Source organism: Plasmodium brasilianum, chromosome 12 (assembly GCF_023973825.1).
Source record: "Plasmodium brasilianum strain Bolivian I chromosome 12, whole genome shotgun sequence".
In the NCBI taxonomy this organism is placed as follows: Eukaryota; Apicomplexa; class Aconoidasida; order Haemosporida; family Plasmodiidae; genus Plasmodium; species Plasmodium brasilianum.
The window spans coordinates 2,845,717-2,858,299 of record NC_090125.1 but is presented as its reverse complement, the minus strand read 5'-3'; the positions used below and the strand labels follow the sequence as shown (position 1 = coordinate 2,858,299).

At 24.8% G+C, this 12,583-nt stretch overlaps 4 protein-coding genes across 4 annotated transcripts; 3 read left to right on the top strand and 1 right to left on the bottom strand.

Annotated features, from left to right (window-relative positions):
* Positions 1 to 270: 270 nt before the first annotated feature.
* Positions 271 to 2,916, top strand: MKS88_004584 (uncharacterized protein; the record flags this gene model as incomplete). Its single annotated transcript, XM_067217772.1, has 9 exons — positions 271 to 307; positions 629 to 740; positions 879 to 939; positions 1,178 to 1,310; positions 1,459 to 1,802; positions 1,983 to 2,101; positions 2,267 to 2,357; positions 2,567 to 2,652; positions 2,769 to 2,916. The coding sequence occupies 9 exons, from the start codon at positions 271 to 273 to the stop codon at positions 2,914 to 2,916; spliced, it is 1,131 nt and encodes a 376-aa protein (XP_067072167.1).
* A 2,219-nt stretch (positions 2,917 to 5,135) lies between these two features.
* On the bottom strand, positions 5,136 to 6,638 carry MKS88_004583 (signal recognition particle subunit SRP54; the record flags this gene model as incomplete). Its single annotated transcript, XM_067217771.1, has 1 exon — positions 5,136 to 6,638. One exon carries the CDS (start codon positions 6,636 to 6,638, stop codon positions 5,136 to 5,138), a length of 1,503 nt encoding a protein of 500 aa, XP_067072166.1.
* A 2,465-nt stretch (positions 6,639 to 9,103) lies between these two features.
* MKS88_004582 (uncharacterized protein) lies at positions 9,104 to 9,745 on the top strand (the record flags this gene model as incomplete). The annotated part of the gene is made up of 2 exons (XM_067217769.1): positions 9,104 to 9,137; positions 9,390 to 9,745. 2 exons carry the CDS (start codon positions 9,104 to 9,106, stop codon positions 9,743 to 9,745), a joined length of 390 nt encoding a protein of 129 aa, XP_067072165.1.
* Positions 9,746 to 9,893: 148 nt separating this feature from the next.
* MKS88_004581 (NADPH--cytochrome P450 reductase) lies at positions 9,894 to 12,470 on the top strand (the record flags this gene model as incomplete). The annotated part of the gene is made up of 1 exon (XM_067217768.1): positions 9,894 to 12,470. The coding sequence occupies one exon, from the start codon at positions 9,894 to 9,896 to the stop codon at positions 12,468 to 12,470; it is 2,577 nt and encodes an 858-aa protein (XP_067072164.1).
* Positions 12,471 to 12,583: the final 113 nt, after the last annotated feature.

The following is a 12,583-nucleotide window of genomic DNA, read 5'->3' as shown; positions in this document are numbered from 1 at the left end:
GTGTAGCGGATATTGAAAATTTCATTAGAATTCTTCTGTATTAATTCAAAAGGATTCTTCTTTGTTTTTATGTATACCCTGTATTTTTCGGATTTCAATGAAAAAAAGAAACGAAAATATATGAGTAATTTATTGTTACCACTGAGCTTATTGAAATAAGGAAATATTAAAACATAAGCACAATATATTATTTTTTTTTATTTATTTTTCTTTTTGAATTTATTATGAATAAATTTTATTTCTTTAAAAAAAAAAAAAAAAACATAAACAATGGGGACAGCCATCAGTAAAAGAAAAAACAATTTGGGTAAGATAAACGCGTACAAGAATTTCGACAAAATGTTTTTTTACACGTACATATATAGATATATACATACATATACAAGTGTGCATACGTTTATAAATTAAAATATGATGTGATTTGTACTTATTTACTCTCAAGTGATAAATAAAGAAATGTGTATATTCAATTTTTTTGTGAATATTTATAATTTGTTAATACGATATATTTATTTTTATTGTCGTCTTTTATAATCTATGCACCCATATTTGATATAGTTAAAGAAAAATTATTTTTTATTTATTTAAAATGCAAAATTGACTTAATATTCTTCCTTTTTTTTTTCAGATAAAAGTACAAAAAATGACACTTCCGAGAACAAAAGACAAAAGAAAAATGAAGAACACGATTCAAACTTGGAATTTATAAAAAAATATAAAATAATTAATAAAATTGGAGAGTAATCACATAATTTTTCATTTTATAAACCTTGTTTTATTCTGTACTTTTTGCAAAATTCTGACACGTACGAATGTTAAAAACGTTAAATTATTTTTGTTTTTAATTTTTAAAAATTTTGTTTTGTTTTTTTTTGCAGTGGGAACTTTTCAAAAGTATTTTGTTGTAGAGGTGAAAATAAAAAAAAATGTGCAATGAAGGTATGTAACAACGACAAAAAAGAAAAAAGATAAAAGATAAAAAAAATAATAAAATAAAAAACGAACTTATATGCATGAATATTATAGAGTAATATATGTTATACATAAGTGCATACACAAAGTGATAGTAAAATGTTAACTTTTATATGCAGAATGAGTTATGTTATACAACTTCTTTGCATTATTCTTATTTACATCTTTCCTTTCTTTTTTTTTTTTTTTCCCCCCCCCTTTTTAGTTAATGTGCTGCCCCCTTAAAAAAACATCACATTATAACTGCTTTAAGAGGGAATTGTTTATAATGAAAACAATAAATAATAAACACCCATATATTGTTAAAATTCTTGATTATCATGAAAAAATTTGGAAAAGTTAGAAATTGAAAATTAAATAACAAAATGGGCAAATATTGTGCTTACATATACCTTTGCACATATGTATATATATATGTATATGTTCATTTGTGTGTATGTTTTGTTTCACCTTGTTTAAATTTCTCCTCATTTTATTTCCCTGTAGAGTACTATATAGTTAAAATAATTCTTGAATACTGTGAGGGAGGTAACTTGTTCGAGTATATAAAAATAAATGGCAGTTGCACGCATTCAGAAGCAAGGGTTATTATTATAAAGTTAACAAAAACTATACAGTATATAAATTCTTTAAAAATTATGCATAGAGATATTAAACCAGAAAACATTTTGCTTAGAACTAAGGATAATGTCAAAAGTGTAGTCTTGTCAGACTTCGGACTAGCCAAAATAACTCCGTCAAATCAAGCCGTTGTAAAAAGTAGATCTGTTTGTGGAAGCGATTTTTATTTAGCTCCAGAAATTATAAAGAACAAAGAATATGGAATAAAAGTAGGGATATTTAGATATATATATATAGAGACAGTTGTTCTACTGTGTATTATATATATACATACACACGCACTTTTACATTTACATATATATATATATATATATAATATATATATATATATATATATATATATATGGGCGTTTAACATTTTTTTATTAATTTTCCCCTCCTTCCATCAGATCGACATATGGAGTCTAGGTGTTTTAATATTTTTTATAATTACGGGTAAAGTACCCTTCACCGGGAAAAATGCTAATGAACTATATAACAACATTCTTAAAGCTAACATCCCAGAACTGTAAGCACAAAAATGGGAAGCATGGTGGTAGTCTGTGTACATACATATTTTATAAACATGTATGTGTATATTTCTATGTTTATGCCAGTATAAATAAGCATGCAAGTTGTACATATACCCATTTATGTTTATTTATTAATATTTTTTTTTTTCTCACCCTTTTAGATTGTCAAAGGAAAAATCTTTAAATATTCAGCCGGGACTCAAAAATTTATTAGAAAATATATTAGTTCATGATCCAGACAAAAGATTTAGCGTAATAAGCAAGAATTGAAAATGACCATAAAAATATGAAAAACATGATCGTCGAATATTGCATATTAAATATTGAATATTTCTTTATTAAATATAACTTTTTCATTTTATATGATTGTTGTATATTTAAGACGTGCTTTTTGATGTGTATGTGAATGCATAAGTTTATGTACATATTTATTTATATATATTTTTTCCCCATTTTTACAGTGTGCAGATATTCTAAACCATCGATGGATAAGAGGAACGCTGACGAGCTGTGAATTCAAAATTTTTAACTCAGCATCGTATATAAAGTAATATATGATAATTATTATATATTTATTTGGCTTTTACAGATGTCTTTTTTTCCGTAACATTAAATATTTATGTGGTACATTTCATATATACTGAACTCGCTTTTTTTTTGTAGGAAATTAAGATTAGATAGAAAACGAAATACGTATGACGATAATTGTGAAGACAACCAAATAAATGATAAATCATTTGATAAGGAAAAGGATTCTATTGCCAATATGAAAAAAAAATACACCTTTTTTTTAAAAAAAATAACAAATTAGCCTTTTATCATTTGACGAGAGGTACTCTTTTTATAAGTTTTCTAGCATTTGGGAAGAGGTTTTAGCTGTCAATATGTTAATATATATATATATATATGTATATTCCAAATGATGACAGTATTTTATATTTTCCTTTTTTACTACTTGAATAAATAACCCTCTTTAAAATTTAAATTTTGTTTATTTCATTTTTGATTAATTTTGAATACGCTTTATATCATTTTTTATTTTTTTGTTTCAATAAAACGTTTTCATTTTTATGGGCATAAATAAAATATATGGTGTAATACCTTTTTTTTAATTTATTCCTCATGACCCTTCTCTTTGAAAAATATACATACATATATGTATACATACATATATATATACATACATATATATATACATACATATATATATACATACATATATATATGCATACATATATATATACATACTTATATATATGTATATGTATTTTTTTTTCTTTTTCTGGATTGTTTTAATTGTTATTATATTAGCAAAATTTATTGTTTATTTTTCGTCCTTTTTTTCCCTCACCTCTCATATCCCCTTTATTTCGAATTTATTTCATAATTAATGTTTATGTTTACAAATATACATTTCCAATTATTTTAATTATAAACCAAAAAGGATGTTTTATAACTCTTTTTTCCCAGACTCCTTTCTCAATACCCATTACAAAATAAACGTTATTTTGTTTTTTTAATAAATTGCCTTCTTATTCAGAATAGGCATATTATTATAGGACAATTTAAATAAACAACCTTTTGCTTTTCCGTTCCCATTTCTTTTTCTGTTTCCGTTTCTGTTTACTTCTTTTTTACTTTTATTCAATTAAATTTAAAATTGTTTATCACTATATATAAAGGTTCTACGAAATTATACGCAAAATAAGAAAGCTTCTATCATTTCTTTAACACATATTATGTTTGATGATAAATGCTGTATATAACTTTTCCAAGGGATATAAAAATTCAGCAAAGTAAATTTCATCCAGGGACTTTAAAAGTAGAATTGTATACTTTGAACATACGACACTTATGCAAACATATAGATGGACATTTGTACAGTTCAAAAGCGTTTTATCTATTTTACGAAGGGATGTAACCATTTTATAAAATATCTATGAGTATATATTTATTCATTTATATGTATGTACGTATGTGTGTGTATGTATTTCCATACAGATTTAATGTGATTATGTCTAAGCATTATGCGTATATTAACACCTCACATATTGCTCAAAAATATCTGTTCAATTAACAATATACAGAAGAATAATAAACAACTGGAAAATCATATTATTTTTTAAAATATATTCATATTTTAACATAAATAACATTATTATGTGTTGTACAAAATAATAACAAAGAATATTACAAAGAGGGCGAGAGAGATATCCGTATTATTTCAATAAGAATATAATTCAGAAAAAAAAAAAAAAAAAAAAAAAAAAACAAACATGGTGGGAAAGAATGGAAGAAGGAATGAACAAAACAAAGAAATAACGAAGTAAAAAAGTTTTGTGTTATTTCTTTGTTGCTCAAAAATATGTATAACATAAAAATGTATAACATAAAAATTTACATAAAGTTGTTAGTTGTGCCTTCTTTAGTTTATTTATTTGTTTTGAGCACATATAACATTTCATAATTTTTTAACAAAATTGCTAGTTACGGCTCATTGGCAATTTTTTAAGCATGTGTACATATAATAGAGAGATAAAAGAATTACGTAAATAAATTAGGATCAATTTTTTTCTTTTTTTTTTATATGTACAATCCTATACAAACATGAGCATACATAATCATGGTTTACTATAATTACCTTTTTTTATCCATCTCCAAAGATGAGCATTATTTGGATATATGTGCACATAATATTATTATATATATACATGTGTATTTACGTACTCGTATACATGTAAATTTGTATGGCAATTACAATAGACGATTGTTCTTCTGTATCAAGCCGATCTAACCAATTTTTCAAATAAGTAAAAATCTACTTAAACAGAGGTTAATGCTGCGCACGTTACTGTATCACAAATTGTCTCCTCCTGCTGAATAGGTACTAATTACTCCTTATAAAATTATGTATACTATATACTTATATATGTACATACGTATAGAAGTACATACATACATGTACATATATACATATGCATATATATATGCATAACAAGAATAAGTGAACCCTGTTCCCCAATAACATAATCACTTCTTCAAACCCATCTGCTTCATCATATTAGCCATAGAACCACCAAAATCTTCCATTTTTGTAAATTCTTTCAAAATGTTAACCATATTGTTAGCTCCTCCCATATGACTGAGCATATTCGGATCCATTATATTATTCATCCTACTCAAAAATTGTTTTTGATTTCTCATTAAACCGCCTAGGTTATTTTCTTTTAATCCTAATTTACCCATTTTTAAAGCCACTTTTTGCAAAAATTTGAACTGTTCTAATAATTCCCTTACATCTTGAAGTCGAGTACCTGAACCTTTACAGATTCTTAAAGTACGACTATCATTAAGAGGTTTAATACAATCTAATTCTTCATTTGTCATTGAATCCATAATGACCATAAATTTTTTAATTTTATCAATTCCTTCCTTCTCTGTACCTTTACTAATAATATTATTACCAAACCCAGGTATCATAGACATTACTTTACTTAAACTACCCATTTTTAGCACATTTTGAAATTGATCATACATATCTCTCAAAACAAATTTCCCTTTGGATAATCTATTCATTAATTGTGGTTGTTTCTCAATATCTATAACTTCTTTTAATGTTGAAACTAGTCCACTAATATCACCTAACCCCAATAATCTAGATACAAAAGACTTTGCTTCAAATTTTTCAAAGTCATTTATATGTTCACCTGTTCCTATAAATGTAATAGGACAACCTGTTGCAGCTACTGCTGATAATGCACCTCCTCCTTTTGCATGACCATCTATTTTTGTAATTATAATACTTCCTAATGTTACTGAATTTTTAAAAGCCATAGCTTGATCATGACAACTTTGACCTATATGACTATCAATAACAAATATGATTTCCTCCGGTTTAATAGAATTTTCAACTTGTTTCATTTCTTCAAATAAATCATTTTCTTGTTTATGTCTACCAGAACTATCAACAATAATCAAATCATATTTATCTTTTAAAAATGCATCTACACCATCCTTTGCAATTTTTACTGGGTCTACTTCTGAATAACTACCATAGAAAGGAATTTTTACTTGTGCTGCATTTTGTTTTAATTGATCAAATGCACCAGCTCTAAATGTATCTGCACATACTAATGCTGTTTTAAACCCTTTTTTTTGGTAATAATGGGCATATTTTGTACATGTAGTTGTCTTACCACTACCTTGTAATCCAACGAATAATATGACATTCCTACCCCCTTTTGTTGGTACATAACATTCTTTTTTACCTTCTAACAAATTAATTAATTCTTCAACAACATATTTTTGAACTAATCTTTTTTTATTGTTCCCATATATATCAATATTCTTTTCAATATTTTTTTTTATATTCGTTTTTATGTCTTTTAAATACACAACATTTATATCAGCCAAAATTAATGCTCTTACCACTTCCTTTAAACATTCTTCAATAACAATATCATCTGCAATAGTTGATGTTTGAAGTTTTTGCAGTGCATTCGTAAGTTGCGCTCCAAGTTCTGTTAGTACCATTATGTGGTTTCTTTTTCCTTTCCTCTCTTTATTCTATAATACTTGTCTTTTCAAATGGCCTCTTCTCTTTTGTCACCAACTGGCAACTATTTAGTTCCGTCTTCTTCAGTTCTATGTACAGCTTGTAATACATAAAAATGAGGCACCGACTGCTGATTGTAAATATTTTATTTATTATTCGTTTATGCTTTATATATGTATGTATATATAGCTTTATATATGTATGTATATATAGCTTTATATATGTTTGTATATATATATATATATATACGCTTTTTATAAAACTATTTTTTGATACGTTTTTCCTTCCCTTTTTCTTTAATTATAATATAAAAAGGCACTTGTCTTTTTTCCTTTAACCCAAAAATTTTGAATTATACACATAAAGTCTGATAATATTTGATGACAAAATTACAACATCAACCTTTTACTAAATGTATTATTATACAATTATTCTTTGCAGTGCACCTTTTGAAGAATTATCGTTTTAATGGAAAACAGTATTCAAAATTTAAAAGGAAAAAAAAAATAAATAAAATAGAATAAAATTACAAAAAATAAAAACGACAAAACAAAACAAAAAAAAAAAAATTGTTTTTTTAAAGCTGCGTTTCTTTTCTCTTTATATTTTAATTAATAATATTCATACTTATACAGACATGTATGTATATATGTATGTACATATGTATGTATATATGTAGGTATATATGTAGGTATATATGTAGGTATATATGTAGGTATATATGTAGGTATATATGTAGGTATATATGTAGGTATATATGTAGGTATATATGTAGGTATATATGTATGTATGTATATATATATATGCACACGAGTATGCCGAAAAAGTTCACGAAATCAAGAGATATGACTCTACAAAAACATTCTGTATGTGCTTTACAATTAATATAAGGAGAAAGCGGTAAATATTTTTATCTGACACAATGGTTTATCCATTAAAGGCACATATAAATACATAACTATACATATATATAAAGAAAGCACGAATTAACCGTCAATTCCCCTTGCCACAAAAAAGTAAAAAAATATATTAGTTTTTTCTGTAAATAAAGTAAATCAGTTCATTCTTCATGCCCATTTTTACACTTCCTGAATAAACACATATTTACAATTCTGAATTATTCTAAATTAATATTGTTTTTCTTCGTTTTGCCTCTAATTAACCCAATTTTAATAAAGAAAAATATAAATAAATACATATACATAAACATATATATATTCATATAATTTTTATTCTTTAGCAAATTATCACTCATATATCTTATTAAAAAAAAAAAAAAAAAGGTAAGGAACCAGTAAATTGTTACGTATACATATATATATGTTATATATATAATATAAAGTATATGTATACTCATATATAAAAATATAAATTTATTGACTGCTATTACCATTAACCAAAAAGGTATTTATTCTTCCATTTTACATATACATAATATATTAACATATAAATATATATAAACGTTACATATATTATGACGTACATAATAACATAATAATTTTTATATATGTAAACTACCGCAATTAGTAATAATTTGCTTAAAGATATAAAATGTTGCTATAAAAGTATTATAAATCCAATATATGTCCAGCCTTATACACAAATGAACTATGTACAATTTACTTTTTAAAACATTTTTCAAAAAAATATAAAAAATGTTCATTTAAAGGGGACCATAAAAAATAGAGGATGAAAAAAAAAAGAGCCACGGACAAAAAGAGTAAAAAAAAAAAAAAAAAACATACATATATACATATATTATATATATATATACATATATATATATATTAAATTTATGCTATATACATATTTATATGTACGCATAAGTAAATTTTATTTGCGCTTATGCTAAAAAAAAATATATGCACAACGAAATATTTTTGTTTTTTAGCTAACAGAAAAAAAAGAAGCTATTTTGTAACCTTTACTTTTTACATAACCGTTATAAGAATATATTTATGTTTTTTTTGATAGTCAGTTAAATAAGTATTTATACGTTTAATTTTTTCGTTTTAATGAATCGTTTATTTAAAATTAAGTTCTTTTTTTGTCAGTCTATGTAAGCGAAGTAGTTCTTTTTTAATATAGAAGAGTTATATTTTTGCGCTCTAAGTACGAAAATATATGAGAAAGAGTAATATAAAAATTTATAATGTTGTTCAGATTATTTTTAAACTCAATGTAATAAGCTAATATAAAAATAAACCCCTCATATTCTGTAATTTAACTCTTATATATATGTATTATATGTTTAATTTAGCGCTACTGTAGAGGTCACTCCATTACTTCACCATTTTGATTTTTGTCATACGTAATATTCTGTGATAATAATATTTAGATCCTTGGATTAGGTACATATGTATGCCGGTTGGTTCATTTTATAATATTGCATTTTTATATATTTTCTTTAATTTTCTTTTTAACTGTTAAATGTTTAATAATAATGATAAGTTATCAAAATTGCGAGACAACGACAGGTAAAAAAAAAAATGACTTGAACCAATGTGTATTGCTCATGCGTGGGAGAGGAGAAATATGCTAACTCTATAAGTTTATTCTTATATATATATGTATTTATTATAATTTGTAAATTTTATTATCGTACCATCAATTGCAGCATTTTGTAACCCATTTTTGTCTTTTTTCCTAAACCTCATTTTTTTTGCTGTGTCATCCCCACCACCTTTAATATATGTTTACCACGCATGTTGTTACTGCATCTTTTTCAGGATTAAAGGAGTTAAGAAGTAAGAACATAAACGAAATTGCAGAATTAATTAAGGCGTTTAAGGAACGGAAAAAAAATTTAGACGCAATAGATAGCAGCAATGAGAGGGAGAATATAAAAAAGCTAAGAAACTTCGCAGAGAACCAAGGAAATTGTTTTACTTTATGTAAAAAAAATTTGTATGAAAGATTTGAAAAAGATATTATAGAATATAAAATCTTCAGTAATAAGAATAGTATAAATTTCGATGAAGATAATATTAAAAAATTAGAAAAGAATTACAAAGATATAGAACAAGAATTATGCCTTAACGCTTGTTCAAAAAAGTATGGTCATTTGCTCAGAGACAGAATGTGAAGGTTACTCATAATTATATAATGATACAGTTATTGTAGTATATATATATATATATATATATATATATATATTATATATATATATATATATATGTACATAATATTTCTTTTTTCATCTTTGCAAAGTAAGAGGATTTTGCATCTAGATAATGTTTAACAGTACGATGGATGATGATATAAAGAAGAGGAGCAAAATTTTATTATTGTACGGTTCAGAATATGGCACGGCCTACGACTGCTGCAGAAATGTTTTATATGAACTGTATATGCATTTTCATATAGATTTTTTTTGCTTGAATGATGTAAATTTAATGAGCTTTTATAGATATGAAAATATTATTATAATTGTTAGTACAACAGGATATGGTTGCTATACACATAACATGTCCAAGTTTTGGAAAGACTTACATAAGACGAACTTAGTATTTTATGATACCATGAATTTTCATTTATTTGGCCTAGGTGATAGTTCATATGATAATTATAACATTGTAGCTAAAAAATTAAGAAAAAAACTAAAATCATTGGATGCTAATATTGTTAATTATAACTTAGGTAATTATCAACATCCTTCAATGCATTTTACAAATTTCAATATTTGGAAGGCGAACGTTTATGAGTTTTTAAAAAAAAATTTTTTTCATTTTCAAATAAATGATAATATTCCATGCTTGTTTAACGTAAAGCATATATATAGTCATTCTAAAAATGAACAGCAAAAAGATAATGGAATAAAAATAAGCCAAAAAGAAGAAATCACAGCTAATAAAAATGGTAAAACGAAAATCAAAAAAAGCAATTCTTACAAAGTAAACACGATAAAGGATGATAATGTAACTACACCATATGATGAAACAAATAATGGAAAAGTTTCCGTTGTGGTAAATGTAAATACGAACAAATATCAAGCAAAGGAGGAGCAGTTAGAGGAATCGTGCACTAACATAGGCGGTGAAATAAATAAGGTGGTAAAGAAACTGCAATACGAATATTCAAATTTGGAAGGGAAAAAGTGTCATAACATTTATGAGAACAATACTATTAGTAGTGATAATATTATTACAAATTATGCAGATTTCAGTATAGATGAATATTTTTGTAAGTCGTCAAATTTCATGAAATTTGAAGTGTTAAAAACTGAAAAATGTAGTGATGAATCGTATCATCAAGATGTTAGATACATTGATTTAATAGCCCCAACACGATGTTTTAATGTGAGCGATTTAATAAAAGTTCATCCATTTTTAAATGAAGAGAAGACAAAAAATATTTTAAATTTATTAAAAATTAATTATAATGATTATATAATAATTATTCAAAACGATCATGTACATTGTACAAATAACACATTTATTCCTGTTAATAAAAAAATAAAAATATTAGATTTGTTTATATATTTTCTAGATCTTAATAAAATTGTTACTCCTTTTTTTTTTTTATATTTAAGTAAAAAAACAGTTAGTGATATACACAAAAAGAAATTTTTACAACTTGCTGACACGAACAATATTTCAGATTATTTTTCCTACGTTTATCAAGATAAAAGGTCATATTATGATATATTTTTTGATTTTTATAATTATATAAAAATTGATGTGTCCTTTCTTATTAACACATTACCATCTATTCAAGAGAGATGTTATTCCATATTGAATACTATAGATTCTTATTATTTTTTAAAAAATTTTAACTTTTATAATTTGTACTACTTTAGCACAAACCCAAATTTTTCTTGGATTATTCATATTTTGAAATTAAATTATTATATAAATAAAAAAAAAAATGCGTTAAACATTTTGTCTTCTTATACCTATAACATAATGATGGAGAAAATGATTTATTCGTTAAAATATACCAACATAATAAGAAATAGAATAACGCAAAATAAGATAGATATTATTGAATTATTAGTGTGCTTATACGAAACTACAATAAATAAAAATAAAAAATGTGTTGGACTGTGTTCAGATTATTTAATAAATTTAAAACCTGGCTCCTGCATTTATGCCAAAATTGAAAATAGCTTATTATGCACAAATAAAAATATATTAAATCTTAATTATAGAATTATTTATATTTCTATAGGAGCAGCTTTCAGTAGCCTACTAGGGGTTATTCGACATCGCCATTATTTGTATAATCGTCTGTATAAAAACAAGCCAAAGGAAAAGCAAAACGAAAAGAAAAACGTTTATTCGTCATGCAACTCGTTCAATAAAGATCTTCTTTTCCTTGGTTTTAGAAACAGGTTAAACGATTTCTATTTTCAAGAGGAGTTACAAAATTATTTATATTTCAATTATATATTTGTGGCTTTCTCCAGACTCGAAAGGGACAATTTTCTCTTTTATAACGAGGAAGTTCAAAAGTGTTCACGTGATAATACATATAATAACTCGACAAACCCGAACAAATATTTCGAAACAAGAGAAAATAGAATTATTCAAATGAACTACGAAGAAATGAAACAACTTTTGAAAGAAAAGAAAAAATTATATGTAACTGATCTAATTTTGATGTTACAAGACATGATTTATGAACATTTAAAAAATATAAATACAATAATTTTAATATCAGGAAAATCTCGTCCATTTTCGCAAAATTTAATTAAAATGTTTGCTAATATTATAAAACAAAAGGAACAAAATAAAAGCATGGAAGAAATAAATTTATTTTTAAAAAAAAAAATAGACGATTTCTCTATTATATTAGAATCTTGGTATTAATTCTTTATGTATAGAAAGTAAAAAAAAAAAATAATAAGGGAGCAGCGAGGAAAGTCATGTATAATACGATAAGAATACGCACATACATATATATATATGTATGTATGTGCATA